This window comes from the organism of the source record quoted next, unplaced genomic scaffold, assembly GCF_019419815.1.
Source record: "Pyrus x bretschneideri cultivar Hongxiangsu unplaced genomic scaffold, Pyrus_bretschneideri_v1 Contig4, whole genome shotgun sequence".
NCBI lineage: Eukaryota > Viridiplantae > Streptophyta > Magnoliopsida > Rosales > Rosaceae > Pyrus > Pyrus x bretschneideri.
Window position 1 is genome coordinate 6,926,639 of NW_025999723.1, and position 19,725 is coordinate 6,946,363.

A 19,725-nucleotide genomic window follows, 5' to 3' on the forward strand; every position below is an offset into this window, starting at 1 on the left:
TTGAGAAAATTTCTTATCCCTTTTCAGTCACGTGCCTCTCACGTGAAAGAGCTCTCCGGCCCGCTCAACCCCAATCAAGAAGCCAAACTCCACGCTTTGAATCTCCACCATCCACTCTTTGCTTGTAATCTCAGTGCCTATTACCAAAAGCCACTTCTGAGTTCTGACAAAATTCAAGCATGGTAATCTCATCATCACTCTCATTGAGCTGCTGGGTCTCTACTGCCATACCCGACAAGGTAGAAACTTTGACGATACGAGAGATATTTTATTGAAATTAAAAACAAGAAAGTTCATTACTAACTTATACATGTACTTGATTTTGCACCAGTTTCACTGCACTGAGTTGCCACGAGCTATCACCGCTCATTTTTTGTGCAAATCCATCACGTGCTCAGGAGAGTCGGCCTGCATTGATGAAAGTAAGATTACCCATCTCAGTTTTCTCTTCAAACTCTCAGTACTCAGTTACTAATGCAGGTATAAATTTCTATTGCATATTATTGATAGAGGCACACACATTGATTTCTTTCACTGCTTTTGGTTCGCAGATAAAAATAAAATAAAATAAAAAGCTTCTTTGGATAATTTTCTCATGATTTATGTGTATTTTTTCTGTGGAATTTTTGCTACATTGAGCTTTTTCGGATTTGATATTTTCTTTTCATTTCTCTATTTTGATTTAGATCTGACAAAATCACGCATTGTCATGGCACTAACATATACAGAAGTTTTTAGGTTAAGGTTTAACGGGTTGTGTTGATAAAAGGTGGACCCTTGCGACTCCTTAAAAAAATTACTTGTGTTCGTGTTGGCCCGTGAATGTCTATTTGATTTTTCATTATTATGCTTGTTATAACCTCAAACCTTAACAATGTCTTATCCTTGATGAAAAATTTAGGCCATTGCAAGAGGAGGTCTCTTCTCTTTGGGGTTGGAGCACTAACCACAAGTCTACTTCATGCAAATTCCCTCTTTGCTCAAGGTATCATATAAACTTATATGAACTAATATTCATTGAATTATATATATTCTTTAACTAAATTTCTTGAATGTGCAAGAAATACCGGAAAAGTTCCGAGCTTTCATTGACAAAGTAGATGGGTATTCTTATTCCTACCCCGACGATTGGAGGGTAAGAACCCTAAATTTTCTCATACAGAAAAGAAATGAAAATCTTTTTTCAGCTGAAATGATTTCTGTATTCCTCCATATCTTAGGACTTTGAGTTTAGGGCACATGACTCTGCATTCAAGGACAGATACATGCAGCTGCATAATGTTAGAGTGAGATTTTTACCCACAAATAAAACAGACATCCATGATTTGGGTCCAATGGAATAGGTAAAAAGTGAGGAGATATGTTGGATCACCAGTTGTACAGAATTATGTATCTATTTCTCTTATCACGTAACCCCTGCAAATTTTTCATTCTGAGCAGGTTGTGACCGATCTGGTGAGGCATAAACTTGCTGCACCAAACCAGTATGCAACTATATTTGGCGTCGAGGAGGTTTTTATTCTGTGCATATATGCTTTTTAGATACAAGAACTCTTGCACCATCCAACTCCTTAACACTCGATGACTGACTATCTATTGAATGCAGAAAAACATAGATGGGAAAAATTATTACACCGTTGAGTATGGACTTGAATCTCCGAACTTCGCTACCACTTCATTCGCAACTATTGCCATTGGAAACGGTCAGCATCTACCGTCTCAACGATGTTGTTAGACTATCAATATAAACCACGCATTCACATTCAAATGAATACCTACCTAGTTAATGGTTTGAATTCAGTCATTAATAGTCTGACAGCTTAACATTTTAAAAGTGTCGGATGGTAAAACATCCCCCTTTTTTTTTCCACAGGGAGATATTACACCCTAATTGTCGGAGCAAACGAAAGACGGTGGAAAAGATACCGCAACCAGCTTAAAGTGGTAGCAGACTCCTTCAGAATGCTCGACATCTGAAGTGCAATTTCACGGATACATTGCTACAGTCTTCGCTGTCTACTTGCAATTAAGGAGGATAGACTAACACCTGAAGTGCAGAAGAAGAAAACGGGAGTGTCCAAGCACTATCCTTTCCGATAATATAAAATTTTCTGCACATATTTACAAATTGTGGAAACAAGCAGGGAAAAATGAATAGCATTGAATTATCTATATATTCACAAAGTTACAACAAAGAGTGAGAGTCGAGTAAATTAACTAAAATTTAAGGGAAAAACCCCCCACACCTCAGTAGAGACCTTGATTTGATACCAAACAATCAATATACCATTGTAGACTCAGCACAAACACCAACCCTAACGACGCTTTCGCCTCCTAAAAGAAAATCCAAACACCAACAAAAAACCCTACTCCTAAAAGCCTAGATCTGAACAATATGACTACGAATCCGCCTCTGCATTCCTTGCCTCATTCCGCTATAAACATTCGTTACAACCCCCCAAGTCTCGTTCTCATTCGCCGCTGCCGACGCTGGAATCCCACCAACGCATATTCTACGATGACGCCATCAATGGGTGCATATATCTCCAGCAATCCAAAATGAGAGAATGAGAACCATACAGGTGAACCAAACGTGCATTCTCAACAATCAAAGGCCCCATTCCTAGACGAGTCTATGCTGACGCAAACCCTTGCCATACTGCGGTTGCATCAAACGGACATAGAGACCATTCTTTGACATTAAATTATCATGGGACCCTTCTTCCACAATTCTCCCTCCGTTGAGAACTACAATGTTATCAACATGCCTCATCATTGCAGCTCTATGGGCTATCAAAATAGTTGTTTTGTTCCCCATGATTAATGTATCAAGAGCCTCCTGAACCACTCGACTTGATTCGGATTCAATGGACGAGCTTGCTTCATCCAATAATAAGATGGGGGCATTCTTTAGCACGACACGTGCTATTGCAATCCGCTGTTTCTGTCCCGGGGTCAAGTCAACACCTCTCATCCCCACATGCGTATCATAACCATGAGGCAAGCTGCTGATGAAATGGTGAGCATTTGCTATTCTGGCTGCCTCTTTCATCTCGGCCTCACTAGCATTGTGCCTTGCATATATAATATTTTCCCGAATGGTTGTTGAGAATATAATGGGCTCCTGCTGAACAAGACCTAGGTGGTTCCTCAACCATCTCAAATTGTAAACTTTCAGATCTCGACCATCCAGTAAGACTTGACCAGCAACTGGATCATAAAATCTCTCAATCAAAGAAATTATAGTGCTCTTTCCTGACCCTGAAACTCCCACCACAGCTACAGTTTGCCCCCCATTTACTTTGAGACTGAAATTGCTCAGTACCAACAGTTCTGGGCGAGTTGGATAACAGAAGTCAACATTTTTCAACTCAAGGCTTCCATAAACATTAGGTGGCTTCATCGCTGAGTTTTCATCTGGCTCAATCTTCGGCACTCGATCTATGATTTCAAAAACTGAAATGAGGGATTTTCGGCGTTTCAGGATGTAAGGAGCCAACCCAAAAGGTTCTACAAGTGCAAATGTAGCAAAAGAGAAAACCATATACTCCTTGATAGCAGTAGGTAATTCCATATGCTCATTTTTCACCATGCGTGCAGTGTACCAGAGGAGAAGGGCATTGCAGGCGAAAAGAAGGAACTGCGAAAAGCCAAATGCAAATCCAATGGCCATTCCATGAAAGAAACTCTGCTTGAATATTTTCTTTAGCTGCAACCTGTAGAGCTCCATTACCTTGTTACCAGCACAGAATGCTACAACAGTGTAAATGTTTCTAACCGCATCCTCGAGAACCAAAGATGCCTTCCTGTGCATCTCCTGAATTCCCCTTGAAAAACCAGCAAGCCATAATTTCTGCAATATTCAAATTGAATGATATAAGGTTTTTGTGGGTAAAAGACCCAATAGCAGTTCATTAAATTTAAATCAAAACAATGAAGATGGGTATTTTGTTTTCAAATTTACTATTATTAGGGGGAGGGGGAGAGTTCGAAACTATTACAATAATTAAGGGGAGGGGGAGTTTCAAACCCGAGACGCATGGGTAGAAACTCAACACCCTATCCACTAGGACACTGGACCACATGCACACAATGAAGACTGGTATCATAGATCAAAGATCGTAAATAATTTGGACAAATGAAATAATATATAGGAGCAGATATAGCAGGACACAAGTCCAAGAACCCAATCAGACAACATTATCTAACAAGCACGAACCATAAATACCTAGATTTGTAACTCTACTTCAGCAAACAAGGTCATTTTCATAAAAGAGAAGCCAACATATCACCACTTAATATAAGTTTTTAAAAGATGCCCTGACGGTGGTTAAAGTTTAACTTTCAAAACCACCAAATGTAGATGGTACAATATCCGTAATGAAACCTTCTAACAGGAGTTCCTTTGAATATATTCCCTTGACTGAGGCAGTAATGGTAAGCACTGAAAATTCGTAACTGAAATTTATAAAGGAAAAGTTTGAATTGATTTCCATATATCAATTTGTGCACACGAACACATGGGTGACATTCATGTCTGGGGAACCAGCGGGAAAACATGATCAACCAGAGAACAAAACTCTATTATAAGAGACAGAAAACTATATTTCTAACTCTAAATGTCATCCACAAATTAATTAATAAATTAAGAGAAAATTGCATCACAACTCTGGCTCTAGTAGAAACAGTTACACATTATAAAGCAAGACATGATGAAAACCTGTGCAATGGCAGAAAGAGTGAGAACTGGTAGGGTTGCCAAAGCCACAAGTGCTAATCGCCATTGTAGCAGCATCCCAATAAGAAGAGCCACAATAACAGCAGCACTATCCTGTATAAATATTGACAGCCGATTGCTGAAAGCAGCTCGTACAAATGTAGCATCATTGGCCAAGCGCATGGATAAGGTATCAGCACTGTTTTCCTCTTCATCAAACCATCCCGCTTCATTTCGCAGCATTGCTGTCACAAGATTGCAAAATGTAAGATAAAGTGCTGGCACAGTTCAATTCAATCTCAAGAAAACTAGAAAAATATTAGAAGAGTCATGCACCTGAAAACATCATTCTACGAACCCGTTCAGTCATTTTCTCACCCATAATACCAAAGTAGAAATGCTGCAAGAAATTGGCAACGACTGTCACTATACCCATACAAGCAATGATCAAGCACCATTTGTCTACTTCCTCTGTCAAGTGACGACCTTCATCAACTCTATAGTACGCTGTTACTATCAGTGCGATTACATAAGCAAGAAGAGGATTGAAGGAACCAAAAATAGCAGCACCAATGCTTCCTAACACAGCATACAGCCACTCAGCAAAACTAAGTTGTGCAAGCCTCCAAAATGATGGTGCCTTCTTATAATTTGTACTTTTTGCTTCATTAGCTTTCATGGGAATGTCATCTGAATGACTATGAGGGCGGCTAAAGGATTGTGAATGGGAACGCTCATTTTTTGGATCAGATGTCAAAAGGGGTGACACAGGGGATTCAGGGTCCGAACCATTTGATGTTTGGAAATTAGCAGACTGGACATCAATCTTGGGTAACTCTGGTAGTCTCCTTTCAAAACTATCCTGCCTTTTTATTGATGGTTCCTTATCTGTTGAATCCACGGCCTGACCATTTTCCAACACTTTCTCTGCTGGTGGGCTCTTAGCTTTTGGTGACTCCTGTGAGTTAAAAGGGTTATCACCTATCTGGAACATGCCAGTAGTTCTCTGAAGGGAGGGTGATTTCATCATTTTCGGAGATGATGGTTCTTGGAAGCTATTACTTGCCGAAGAGTCCTTTTCAATTTGGAAAGTTGCAGTTTCCTTGTAGTTCCTCATTGGCATCCTGCATGAACAAAACCATAAAGATGAAACTTGTTAAGAAGAAAAACGAAATTCTATTTCAGTGAATCAATATAGAGACTATTGTGTAGCTACATACACCCTTGTACGGATATTGCCATGATAATCATGACCAATCCTCAACTAAGTTAAAGAAAGAACAACTGCTCTTGTACCATACCTCCTAGGAAGTTTTGCAGCTTCTTCATTTTTGAGAAGCTCCGCATAGAGGCCATCCAGGGTTAATAACTCATCATGGGTACCCATTTCAACTAGTTGACCTTCCTCCATCACAGCTATGTAATCAGCATTCCTTATAAGACTAAGCCGCCGAGCTATAATTATAGTTGAACGCCCCAACATAAGAAGATCTAGAGCTTCTTGAACAGCTCTTTCAGCTTCAAAATCTAGTCCACCGGTGACCTCATCAAGCAAGAGAATTGAGGGGTTCAGAAGTACTGCCCTGGCAATTGAAAGTTTTATTTTTTGCTCTTCCGTCAATGCTAAGCCTGCTCTTCCCACCTGAAATACATAGAACAAAACGAAGGATCTTCAGAAACAAGACAGCAGAGAAAGATATTAACAACCAAAAAAATAGATATTTCTGAGTATAATTTTTCCTTCCAACATTCACCTGTGTATCGTATCCTCCCTCAAGTGAGGTAATAAATGTATGTGCATGAGCTATTTTAGCAGCTTCTTCAATTTGATCCATTGTAGCATCCCGCCCATATGCAATATTATCTCTTATACTTAAACTCAGCAAAGCAGGTTCCTGTGTGACTAGCCCTATCTGACTTCTAAGCCACTCCAGTCTCAGGTTTTTGATATTTTCTCCATCCAAAAGAACTTCTCCTGCAACACAAAATGGAAAAAAATATCAGAATCTGCCAAGCAGAAATTCTTGCTATGGGCTTCAGTGGAACCTTATATGAGATGGCTAACACCACTCAATTGGAGTGAAATATGACTCATACCTAATGTTGGATCATAAAACCGCTCCATGAGGGGGATAATACTGCTCTTTCCTGAACCATTTCTGCCAACGAGTGCCACAGCTTTCTTAGCAGGTACGGTGAGGTAAAAACCACTCAATATAGGGATCTCAGGACGAGATAGATAACTGAAATATACATTTCGAAACTCAATATTTCCTTGTACAGTCGCTAGGGAACTTCCCTCGTGATTAACAGTAGAGGATGATCGACTTATCATCTCAAAAAGTCTATAAGCAGCAATTCGACCTTGATCAAATGAGTAGAAGTTTGTCGCCGCTTGATTCAGCCCACTGTAAGAGTTAGAATTAACACATAAGTGAATAGAATAAATGGCAAGCATGATCCCAAAAAATGATATTAAAAGTAAAATAACTAGATGCTTACAGGCCACTTAATATTACAGCAAAAAGGGCTGTTATAATTTCACCACCATGAGCTTTTTGACTAGTAACCAGGAACCTTCCAACCCACAGTTGCAAGGCACAAGAACAAATGGCAAGGCCATAAGTGAATCCCAGACCAAGTCCTTGCACAAGACTTATCAATATACCATATCTGAGAGTTGCTTGCAGTGATGTAGCATACGAATACTTGGCCAATGTTTCATTCGTAAATGCATATAACGTCCTAATGTAAGAGACTGCCTGCATAAGGTAGAGAAGTAAGGACATTTAAAAGACCAATGGTACAAACCAGTTCACCCAAATGACAACTGTCATAAATCAAGACTCAGCAGTGCTGATAAAATAAAAATATTTATAAAAAAAACAGCTTGTGTGATTATTTGCCACAAATATACGATAATATGACATCGTAAAGAAAGAATTATATCCAGTACCATAGTGTGTAAGGTAATTTAATCTTTAGCATAAAACGATAACAAACCTGTTCAGCTATGCTAGCTGCTTCAGCATATGCATCTTGAATATTTTCAGCAAGCCTATGAAGAAATATATTTGATATTCCTCCAGCAGCCACAATAAAAGGACCAGTGGCTAAAGTTATAGCGGCAATCTGCCAACAGTTGATGAATCCAATAATGAGACCACTGAAAAATGTAGCCATGTTATGAATATAATTTCCAACCTGCATTACAGAGAAAATGGAAAGATTAGACAAGACATGTACATCAAAGGATAAAATTAGGAAGGATACTTTTATTTGTCAAAGGAAAATAAGTTGTGTGTGTTTGAAGGGTGGGTGCGAATGAGGCAATATATTTGCTTTAGACATACTTTTTCACTAAGAGCAGACTGAATGAGCAACACATCACTCAATACTTGGCTCACAATGTCCCCGTTGTTCCCATAGGTATCAAAAAAACTCATATCCTGGTTAAGTAATACTTGAACATATTTTGACCTGATGACAGCAGTCTGCCGTTCTCCCGTCAGAATCCAGCATGAGACCTCTATTACATATAGAACAAGTTAGTAAACATGTATGCAAAGGATTGTCTACTGGAAGAACAGAATGTGGTAAAGCCTAGTTCTGCTAATGAAAAACCAACATTACCAATCCAACCAGCAGCAAAAACACCAACGGCAATATACATGATGGACAAAGAAAGCTGCAGGCAGACAAATAAACCAGTCATTGAATAAATTCTCATATGTTCAATTTCCATCTACAGTTATAGATACTGATTAAAAAGATAGTATAATGCTGAAAACAAAAATGTGTCAGCAACAAAAAAAAAGGCCTTCGGTTCTAGACACAAGGAGAAAAAACAGAAAAACAAAAATCTTAAGCCTCAACCTATTCTTTATGCAAAATAGATTATTTTATTTCAAATTTTATACTTTTCACAAGGGGCTACTCAATTGGTTAACAACATTCACCCCTGCACCCAAGGACCCAAGTTCGACTCCCCCCTTCCACATCTCTTGTATAAAAATACATTTTATATAATGAAAAAACATTAGAAACAAACCAAGTACATACTTTTTTCCAGCATCAATCTATTCTTAATAATGCAGTCTATAATAACTCTCTTGCTCATGAACATCTGTCAGTAAAACAAGTAATGGATGAAACAAGGAACGGATGAACCTATGCCCCTCAAATGTGATCTCACATCCTTTGAGATGACTTCCGCTGAACTACTAAATAAACCTGTTTCATTATCATAATGAAGGATAGATATCTAAGCGGAACTTTCATTATCTACAATCATGATTTATACACAAAGTTGTTTCATTTAGTTAGGAGCTAGTTAAAGAATTAAATCTATACATTGCAGACTCTAAGTTCCATTAGGAAAATAAGCAGAAAACAGAAATTCTCGGTCACAACTTTTCTTACGTTGTTGGTGTTAGTAAGGGAACTTGTAAAAGCACAATACCATCAAACTCCCTAACAAGTAGCAATTTAGTATGAAATTGTGATCCCTGATGCTCAAACAATTACTGATCCTAAACTTGAAGCAGGCCTGTTTCCAGCTTAAGCTAACCAAAAAACAAAACTTTACCTACAAAATTGAACTGAATGCCACTTCTACCCCGAAAAAATAAATTCGAATACTATACCTCACACTTAAACCATCAATTTTCAGCTTAATTTATCAGAAAGAAAACCCAATAACACAAGTTCAGTTCTTTTACTTCATCAACTAAACGGAAAACAAAAAAGATGGGGTTCTGAGAAACCGATATAACTCACATCCATAAACTTTTGGAACTGCTCGTCGTTCATTTGTGGCCGCTCCCCTTTTGGGTTATGGCCGATCCATAGTACATGAATAATCTTAGCGAAGTAGTGCAAGTACACCACCAGAGCTGTCCCGTGAGCCGCCGCGGCGATCGACCCAACAGTCATCAGAACCCAATCGAGCCGGTCCGCGCAGGTGAACAGCTTTGAGAAGGGCACGGCAGCTGGCGGCGGCTCCATCTCCTCCTGTTCATCCATCTCCTCCTCCTGCTCCATCGGCTGTGCCGACGCGTCGATACTCTGCTCCATGTACGGCGACGGCGACTCGGGCGGCTCCGACACCTCTGAGACCGGTGTCAAGGGCTGTACGTGGGGCGGGGACCACCCGAACAGCCCCCGAGATATCATCATCTTGGCGGAGCCGGCGAATTTACGGCTCCCTCGCTCCTCCTACCCTCTCTCCTCCCTCCCAAAAACCCTAAACCTAATTTCACCTATTCTTTCTCTCTCCCCCTAAATTTAGCACAGATCCGCTAAATTTAGAGGAAAAATCTCGACGCTTTTGGCTTCTCTGCGATTCTCGATTGCTTCTGCTTCTGCAATTCTGCTTCCGCTTTTTGGAAAAGCAGAGAGGGGAAGAGAGGGAGGAAGAAGACGAAGAAGGAAGGGGACGATTCTTCAACGAGTCGGCGATGGGTTGGCGACTCGGTCAAACAAGGCGGAGAAAGACAAACAAGGAAGGAGATACTGACTCCCAAACTCGCAAAAGTAAAACCCCAAATTAAATTAAATTAATATTCAAAATAAAACGGAAAATGCAGCAAATGAATTCTTGTATTTCAGTAATTTTTAGGGTTAACGGTCGAACGCCGATGATACTCGGGGGTATTTTTGTAATATTGGGGCGGAGTGATTGTGTTGGTAAATGTGTGAACGGCTGTGACGGTGGTGGAAGTTACGGTAGCGTCCTTGGAGTTGGGATGCGGGAGGCCGACACGCGTTGGTTCGGTGATATGGTTGGTTTTCGATACTATTTAATTGGATTTGAAATATTTTTAAAAGGTTTTTGGGGGTTATATTTGCAGTTTAATGGGACACAGTTAATGGAACATTTTCATTGTTACGTTGTGTTCTTATCTAAAAGTAATGCTAAAGAAATTAAATTTGAAAACTAAAATTGCAAACTAAATGATGTGTGATCAATAAAAATAAGCACGTCTATCAACGGTTAAGTAATAAACCAATCATCAACTTTCTTATCGTTTGATTTCCAAAATTTAATTTTCAAATTGAGTCTCTCTAGCATTACTCGTCATCTAATAATGCATTGGATTCACATTGAAAAGTAAATTTTCTTTCACATGTAATTAGAATGTAGCGCTAGATTCAGAGAAATTTGGAGGAAGCGAAAGGTACAATCGTACAAGTGCCAAATTTGAAGGGGTCTTCAAAAAAATTTTGTAATAACGTAATATATTTTTTATTTAGAAAAAAAAGTTCTTCTATTAGCATTTTAAAATTTTACTGTGCACTCTTTACAAGTAAATTTTTTTCCTTTTTCAATATAAAAATTTGGAGTGCAAAATGAGATATTTGGAGTGCTAAATAACACACTAAAAACGATTTTTTTCCCTATTTTGTTATATAATAATGCTATATATTCAAGTGAAACTTTAAAGTTAAAGTTTTTAGAATTTCTTTTTTTTTTTTGGTTATTTAAGATTGAACTTCTTTTGATGATTAAGTCATGGTTATGATTGTATCTCTTTTTTTTTTTTTCTAAACTAACTACATTAAGGGTTAGTTTGGTATTGTTGTGCTTTTTAAAAAAAAACTGATTATGTTGTGCTGTAAGAATAATCAGCTGTAAAATAAAGGAGTTGAGTGTTTAATAATTTTTTTTTATATAAAAGTACTTTTGATAAACTTTTATATAAAGATGATGTGACTATGTCAAATGACAAAAATGAGTATGATATTAAATGTAAATAAGAATAATTTTATTTATATTTGACAAAATATAAAGAATAATAATTTTATTTATTAATACTCGCTCTAGAGTCTTCCCCCTTTATTTTCTCCATTTGCATTGACTAGACGTCTCCAAAAACCAAAAAAATCTCTCTAGAAGCTTCCCCACTACCCCAATTTTCTCAATTGTTATTTTTTTCTGCTCCATCTTCTTCTTTTTTAATTTCATCTCCATGGAAGCTAAAAGGACCAACGCCGTCATCTTTGATGGGTTGTTCCTTAATCTTTCTCACCTGTCTCACTGCATTTTTCTTCGTCTGGGCAATCTGGGCTCTCCTAATTTGCAAAAATACGAAGATCAATCTCCTGTAAGCAGTGCAATCTGGAAAATCTGGGCAAGTCCGCAATGCCAAAATTGAATCTGAATATGAGTCTAGTTATCACCGGAAAAGATGGTGTTTCTCGACATGATTTTGTCGGCGTGAGAACGAGAGAGGACGAACGAGAGATGGGTGAAAGGATAAAGATAGAAATGATGTCGTAAGGTATGGAATACAAGGTCAATAATGGTGATTTTTTAACCTGGGAGTGAACGACGTTGTGGCGAAGTCGACGAGGACAATCTCCCAATTGAAGTCAGCGACATCTTCCAGTTGGCATTATGTGCACTTTATTTAATTGTTTAAGGCCATGTTGGGTATTTGAAAGTTTCATTAAAGGACTCAGCGCCTCTTGCAAATTAGGTTTGCGCATAAGCTATGAAAGCAAAAAAAGCTGGGTTTTCAAAGCTAATTTTTGCTGGTTCTGTTTTTTGGTTTTTTTTTTTTATCCAAAACTGTGAAAAAAAACTGAAGTTAAAAGTTTACCAAACACAAAAAAGCTCTCAACTTTTTTTGATACCCACTTTTTTAAAAACACCTCAATACCAAACCATTACTAAGGGGTGGGAGAATGTGCTAAGTCAATCAACTAGCAATAATGGGGTTCAAATTCATTTTTGACGAGAAATTCGAGAATCGAACCTAAGACTCACTTATAAATGAAAATGAATATCACCAGACCTAAAATTTGTTTTGATTTAAGTTATTACTTTCTAACATGGATATACTATATTTTATATATTTTTTTAAATTATGGTAAAACCTTATTATAAATTTGGTACAGGCCACCGAAATTTAAGAGATGGTCCTAGCCACGATAGCAGTGGATGCGATATATCTTATAATTGAGTGGGCGTGTGAAGAGCCGGACAGAGAAAAAACACATGATTGAGAAAAATTGGAAAGGGATGAGCTTTATGCTTTTGTGACAGTCCATCTCATCTGTTTTTTGTCAATTGTTTTTTTCATTTGCTTTCCCAGTTGATACCATTTGTTAATCCATTTGTAGCTATGTTGCCAAGCTGTTATGCTCCCTTATTTTTATTGATTTTAATTTCCGTTCTTTCTTTCTTTTGTGTCAAAGAGAAAAAATGGTTGGAGGAAATATGTTCATGGACAAGTTAAATGTTACATTGTTTTAGCAATTGATCTTTCATGTTCTTAATTTCCAAATTTTTTTAATTTGTCCCGCTAATTTAAGTGATTTTCAGCGTGTTTAATTTGATTTGAACACATAAATAATGGTAAACTGGCTCTTGTCCCATTAACTTAAAATGTACGCAACTAATAACTTTAATATTTTTCAAAGCATAAATTGATAAGTAATCTTCCAACTCCTAAATTGTATAGATTCTTGTTTAGAGTGTAGTTAACAATGCAATGATATAAATTGAGGAAAACTAATGAAAATGACTTGAAAATTTTGTGTTTTAATGAAAATGACAAAATAAAAGGTAAAGTAAATAGTACCAGGATTGACTTTTAGTGTAAAAATATTTTTTTCGTTAAAATGAACAGTACCAAGAGCTTTTCATTAAAGTTCTCTATAAATTGTTACTGGCCCTCTCTCTCTTTCTCCATATAAAATTATAAATCTACAAATTTTATAGCAATCGTTTCCTTGTTCCAATTTGGGGCCGATGGTAGGATCTCTCTCCCCTCCTCCAACCTTCCTCCTTCCTCTTCTCGTTCATCCTCACACCCCATCATCTCATGGCCCTTCCCTCACTTCATGGTCCTTCTCTTCCTGTCTTTCTCATGCGCACTACTGTTTATTGTACATGAAATAAACAGTTATTTAACAAGGGTATATACTTTGTGTATTAAAGTGTTTTTTTTTTATCAATATTAACAATTGTCGGTACCACCGTGATTAAGTATATATTTTTTTTCATGTTCTTGTGGTTTCGAGTAGTTCATCCAAACTATTCTTGTATTGCAACTCTCTTCGTGTAGCACTCAATTAAATTAATGTAAGTAGGTTTACCAAATCAAACTAACTTTTCACAAAGAATTCAATTAGGTCAGCTTAGTATTAAATTGCGCAAATTATGATGAAATAATAGTTTTTGTGTTTACTGAATCCTAAGAAAGTTTTATACAAAGACTATTTTACTATAAATTAATCTAACCTCACATCACATCTCACATCACATCTAGCTTCTCTAGTGTCTAATAAAAGTACAAGCAACCAATAACCATGACAACGACAAGTTTGTATAAAATTTTCAAACTAATTGAAGCACCTAATATCTAGTGAGAAACTAGGTGCAAGACAATACAAACCATGCATTCCTTTCGAGCTGGGCTCTCGCGTGTTTGACGGTTTGAGGTTCGATCAGATCAATCAACAATCGGTTTATGGAATAAGGATCAAGCTAATAATTTGGTTACAAACTCGTCGTTCACAAGAGTCAAACATAATACATTACACTTATAAGTAAAAATATATATTAATAAACCGTAATGCCAAATGGCATCTTTAAATTATCCTCATAAGTTTATATATGATATTGATTAATCAAGAAACCATATTTAAACTGATCAGAATTATCGCAATCTATTGCGATCGTGTGACATTAAAAAGGGAAACCTTTTGTTGAAGATAAAGGAAAAAAGATGGACATGATTTATTGATTTATGAAAGAAGAGAGCAATGATAATTGTTTCTTACACAAGAAACCACGTGATTGTCTATCTAGTCATAATTCACTTATCACAACCCACATAACATAACCCTCAGTTTGTAACGTGTTATTAATGGATTAACCAAAATGAGATTGGCTCATACTCGCTTAACACAATATTTTTAACAAGAAAAGGAAGAAGAAAATATTTAGACTTAATGAGGGTTTTTTTAAGTCGAATTCTAATGTACGGCTGCTATATACGACTCTACATTTAATGTAGTGTAACTCTGTATATTGGTTTCATCTTTTATAAGCATGATAGCTCCCCTCAATAATTTCTTGGTTTTTCTCGTTTGGAAGGAATTTTGGACCATTTTATTGTTCTAATCTCCATCTTCACTTGAGCTAACACACGAATGATATATTATATTTTGACTGATATCAAAATTGTTTTTTCATGTTATCTATCTCTAGCAAAAAACAACTACTGGTAAGAGCGTCTTGTTATCATGCTTATTCAACTATCCAACAACCAGTTATGTTGCTAAAGGCAAAGACTTAAGGGCCCAATGAACCAAAATACAAGAGGGTTGTGTGTGTGAGAAAGAGTAAAGTCAAACTAAGGGGAGTGTATTCAATTGAGATTTTTAGGGATTTTAATTATTTTAATGAATCTAGGGGTATTCAATTAAGATTTTAAGTGATTCTCTGAAATTAAAGGTTTATTCAATTAAAATTTTAAGATAGTTTATTAAAATCCTTAGAAATCTGGGTGTATTCAATTATGATTTTAAAGAAGTTTATAACATTCCAGGTGTATTTAATTAGAAATTGATTTTAAAGAATTGGAGAAAGTTGAGGAATTAGAGGGAAATGGAGAGATTTTGTAATGTATTTTAAACATCCACAAATCTCACATCTTCCCATAAGATTTCGAGCGAATTGAATCAAAGTTTTAATGGAATCTCTACAAATCTATTAAACTCCATAAAAATCCATGGATTTATAAATCCATTAAAGTCTCTCAAATTCTCAATTAAATACATCCCCCTAAGTGAAGTTAATTGCCCTACTTAAGTTTTCCCACTCAAATAAATAAGGGTAAATTACACTTTAACACATCAGGTTTAAAGTTTATTACAATCTCATACAACATCTTTAAAACATTTTACTTTCATACCTCACGCACTATTTTATTTCAATATAATATATCCGTTACATTTTCTATCCATTGATCCGTTAAGAGCTGACGTGGCGGCCACATTTGTGTCACATGACTGCCAAATGTGTGCCACATGGCAAATTTTTTTTTTTATTCATTTAAAATATTATAATAATTTACCCTTAAAATAAAAAAAAAAAAAAACAAATTGAAACCCACCTCCAAGCAACCCCCCACCCCCTGCAAACAAACCCAGAAACCTTCTCGCACCTCCCTCTCCTCCCATCACCACCGCAGCCCTTCCCCATCACCATCGCAGTGTGACATCCCACATCGCCCAGGGGAGTGATCCTTAAATGTATATTCACATCCCTACCTAGCATGAGGCCTTTTGGGAGCTCACTGGCTTCGGGTTCCGTAGGAACTCCGAAGTTAAGCGAGAATGGGGCTAGAGCAATCCCATGATGGGTGACCCATTGGGAAGTTGCTCATTAGTTCCCAAAAACAAAACCGTGAGGGCGTGGTCGGAGCCCAAAGTGGACAATATCGTGCTACAGTGGTGGAGCGGGCCCAGGAAGTGATCCGCCCCGGGCCGAGATGTGACAGCAGCCCCCAGACCACTCCTCCCTCTTCACCTTCCCAACCCACCTTCTCCCTTCTCCACTCTATTCATCTCCCCTTCCCTGGCCAAAACCCACCGCCGAAGACGATGCCTAACTGGAACCCAAATCCTTTTGTTCGAACCTTTTATAGAGCCTCGCTTCTAACTCCTTCCTTCCCTCAGCCCCCTCCCCCCGCTGCTACTCACCTCCCTCTCCTTCGCTATCTCTGACATCTCTCTCTCTCGTTATTTTGCATTTACTTGCAATTTTTTCTTTCTTTTTTTTGTGATTCTTTCTGAATTGGTTTATGGGTTGGTGGGTTTGTTTCAGATTTGATGTGAAGGGTTATGTGACGGGGTTTGGGAGTCCCGATTGGGCCCGAATAAGTGGTGAAGATAGTGGGTCTCTGGGGAGAGAGAATGGAGGGTGGTCGGAGTGGGCCCCGGTTGTAGTGAGTAGGTGGAGGAGGAGTGTGAGGAGGAGAAGGTTGGACATGGTGGCGGTGAAGAGCATCAGAGGTGGAGGGGTTTGGGCTCGGTGAAGGTGAGAGGGGGTCGGGATGGGAGGGAGAAGATGGGTTTCTGGGTTTGTTTGGTTTTTTTTTTTTTTTTTTTTTTTTTGAAAAAGGGTAAATTATTATAATATTTTAAACGAATAAAAATTATTTTTTTTGCCACGTGGCACACATTTGGCAGCCACGTGGCACAAAATGTGGCCGTCATGTCAGCTCTTAACGGATCAATGGATGGAAAATGTAACAGATGTATTATATTGAAATAAACTAGTACGTGAGGTATGAAATTGAAATGTTTTGAAGATATTGTATGAGATTGTAATAAACCTCAAACCTGAGGTGGTAAATAGTAATTTACCTAATAAATAAATAAAATTTGAGTAGATCAGACTCACTACATAATTGATCAAACCATTTTCACAAAGAACGTTATATTTGAGTTCTTCCAACTTCATATAGGTATAATTACCAATAAACAGAAATTTCACTTGTGAGAATGCTTAACTAGACACGTGATCAAATGATCTAACTTTAAGTTTTTCGACTAATAAGGGTTTTTTTCTTTTTGACGTGGCAAGAAAAGACATAACGAACAACAACCAATGTAAGTGTTTCGTATAAAAAGCCTAACGGATAAGTCGTCTAAACAAGGAAGGAAATAGATAAGGTCATCGCCACAAGAATCCACACAAACACACACTGAGTCCACTTTTGTTCACAAACACCAAAAACCACTAACAATGGCGACCCTGCAGAACTCACCCTCCCTCCACAGGACCCCTGTCCTCAACTCCTTCACCAAGGTACTCTCTCTCTCTCTCTCTCTCCCTCTCCCTCTCCTTTTTCTGCTGTAACCCTCCAAAATTCAATGCCTGTGTTTAAATTTACTCTCTTTTTTCACCTGGGTGGCAATCAGTTACACAAGCAAAACACATACCATTGCTGTAGAAAAAGCAATTCCTTTTTGGTAAGAGCAGAGCAGGCTTCAGCAACTTCTACATTCTTTCCTTCTCAAGGTCCTTTCTTGCTTTCTAATTTTACTCTCTTTGTAGAAATCAACCTGCATTGTTAGTTTTTACTGCCCTCTCGTAAATTTGTAATCACTCATCAATTTCTGGTTGATTAATGATATTGGTGCTGGAGAATGTTAAAATCCCGCGGCGAAAACTTAACAAAATGAAATACAAAAAGTAATGAATGTTAGCAATGTTAATTCAGTAGTGAGCCGCTAGACCGCCTCTAGACTCATCAATTTTCACTTTTGGGTTTCCATCTAGTTGGGTGTTCATCTTTGGCAGATAGATCCGGGAGACGCCAAGTGCTAGCAGCAGGAACAATTGCTTCTTGGGCTCTTCTAACTAACCAACATTCTGTATCATGTAAGGAATTATAACGGTTTCGACTGTTCTGCACTTTACCTTTTAAGTTTAGCGTTGTAGTACTAAGTTTTCTAGATGTCACATTGAATCGGAGACAGTGTTTTAAGTAGCAACGATGTGCGTAATGTGAAGTGAGTTGCTTTACTTTGATTAATATTGACCGATATCCTAAAAGAACACTTTTGATATGGCTCAGTTGCTGCAGAAAATATCAAGGGATTTCTGCCTGTCACGGACAAGAAAGACGGATACGAATTTGTCTACCCTTTTGGATGGCAGGTGAGAGTTTTTTGTGTTTCATCAGCCTCGGGCTTATGTGCTTGATCCTTTGCTATTGCGCCCATTTTTTTGATGGGTTTTTTGCCCGAGGTGCGGACAGGAAGTAACCATTGAAGGTCAAGACAAGGTATTCAAGGATGTCATCGAGCCGTTAGAGACTGCAAGTGTGACTCTGTTCCCAACCGTCAAGCAAGACATCAAAGAATTCGGGTCCCCACAACAGGTGGCTGAAACTTTGATCAAGAAGGTTCTCGCTCCTCCTACCCAGAAAACAAAGCTGATTGAGGCAGTAGAGGTTTGTTACATGTTGTTTTTTAGTGCGTCAAACATTGGCATAAGGCATTCAGTTCAACTTCTCCGTGCTTTCAGTAAGAGGGAGACTCAGCTACTTAAAACAATGAAGTTTACTGATAATACATACGTAAAATTACGACAAAACTGCAAATCAACGATTCAAACATCCTACCTAGGCATTCAGTAGTATCGTATGGCATTCTGTTTGATAAAGCTGCTGGATTCATCAATCGGTGTTGCATAAAACAGCGATGCAGATGCACTAGCTACCTTCTTAGATGGAACTGAATCTGCTGTGATATGTGCTTTGTGTTGACTTGTTGCTTTTGTTTCTATGGTGCAGCATGACATCGATGGGAAAACATATTACACATTTGAGTTCATTGCTAAGGCTCCAAACTTTACTCGCCACGCTCTCAGCACAGTAGCTATCGGCAATGGTACGGAACTGTGAAATGCAACCTTTCTATATAATGCTTCTTATTCCACTTCATAGCTAGGTAGCAGGTATAAGTATTTTGTGTTTCTGGTTATGACTTGCATCGCAATGCAGGCAACTTCTACACGTTGACGACAGGGGCTAACGAGAGGAGGTGGGACAAGATGAAAGACAAGTTACACACCATCGTCGATTCCTTCAAGCTTTTCAAAGTCTACGATTAACAATTCGATAGAGGAACGGCTCACGTCAATACTGATACGAGGCCAAACTCTAGTCAACACTTGTGTATCTGCTCATTCAACAGTTTTCTTTTGCTTTCTTCTCTTTTTCCCTTCCAATTTTTCTTTTAATTTTGCATTTTGAGAGGGTAGGAGAAGGGGAGAATCCTTGCTCTTCTTGTGAAGAAATATAATCATTCATATATGAAAAGATTTGTTAATGTCCCCACGTTCTCGAACGCGACCTGTCTTCCCAGAACAAATTCCGAGTTTGAATCTCTCTCCCACTATCGATCACAAAATAAGACCTCAACTTCGGTTGCATTAACACGAAAGCAAATAACCATATTGTAGAAGACTGGATTACACC

The 19,725-nt window shown here is 38.0% G+C and overlaps 2 protein-coding genes and 1 pseudogene across 5 annotated transcripts; 2 read left to right on the forward strand and 1 right to left on the reverse strand.

The window, feature by feature from the left end:
* The first annotated feature begins 19 nt into the window (after nt 1–19).
* On the forward strand, nt 20–2,017 carry LOC103928558 (annotated as a pseudogene).
* Nucleotides 2,018–2,145: 128 nt separating this feature from the next.
* On the reverse strand, nt 2,146–10,278 carry LOC103928557 (ABC transporter B family member 20). 2 transcript variants are annotated; one of them, XM_009337618.3, is made up of 11 exons: nt 9,497–10,278; nt 8,351–8,405; nt 8,071–8,246; nt 7,721–7,921; nt 7,220–7,479; nt 6,815–7,125; nt 6,472–6,692; nt 6,019–6,359; nt 5,054–5,841; nt 4,721–4,962; nt 2,146–3,853 (listed from the first exon to the last, which is right to left on the reverse strand). In XM_009337618.3, the coding sequence occupies exons 1-11, from the start codon at nt 9,893–9,895 to the stop codon at nt 2,624–2,626; spliced, it is 4,224 nt and encodes a 1,407-aa protein (XP_009335893.2). In that variant the 5' UTR covers nt 9,896–10,278; the 3' UTR covers nt 2,146–2,623. The 2 variants fall into 2 exon arrangements, with proteins under 2 accessions (XP_009335893.2, XP_048421482.1); XM_048565525.1 differs by lacking the exon at nt 9,497–10,278 and having other exon boundaries at nt 8,071–8,244.
* A 7,106-nt stretch (nt 10,279–17,384) lies between these two features.
* Nucleotides 17,385–19,580, forward strand: LOC103928559 (psbP-like protein 1, chloroplastic). 3 transcript variants are annotated; one of them, XM_009337620.2, is made up of 7 exons: nt 17,385–17,546; nt 17,660–17,759; nt 18,021–18,122; nt 18,319–18,401; nt 18,502–18,696; nt 19,039–19,135; nt 19,249–19,580. In XM_009337620.2, exons 1-7 carry the CDS (start codon nt 17,484–17,486, stop codon nt 19,356–19,358), a joined length of 750 nt encoding a protein of 249 aa, XP_009335895.2. In that variant the 5' UTR covers nt 17,385–17,483; the 3' UTR covers nt 19,359–19,580. The 3 variants fall into 3 exon arrangements, with proteins under 3 accessions (XP_009335895.2, XP_048421589.1, XP_009335896.2); XM_009337621.2 differs by having other exon boundaries at nt 17,387–17,546; nt 18,042–18,122; XM_048565632.1 differs by lacking the exon at nt 18,021–18,122 and having other exon boundaries at nt 18,328–18,401.
* The last annotated feature ends 145 nt before the right edge of the window (nt 19,581–19,725 follow it).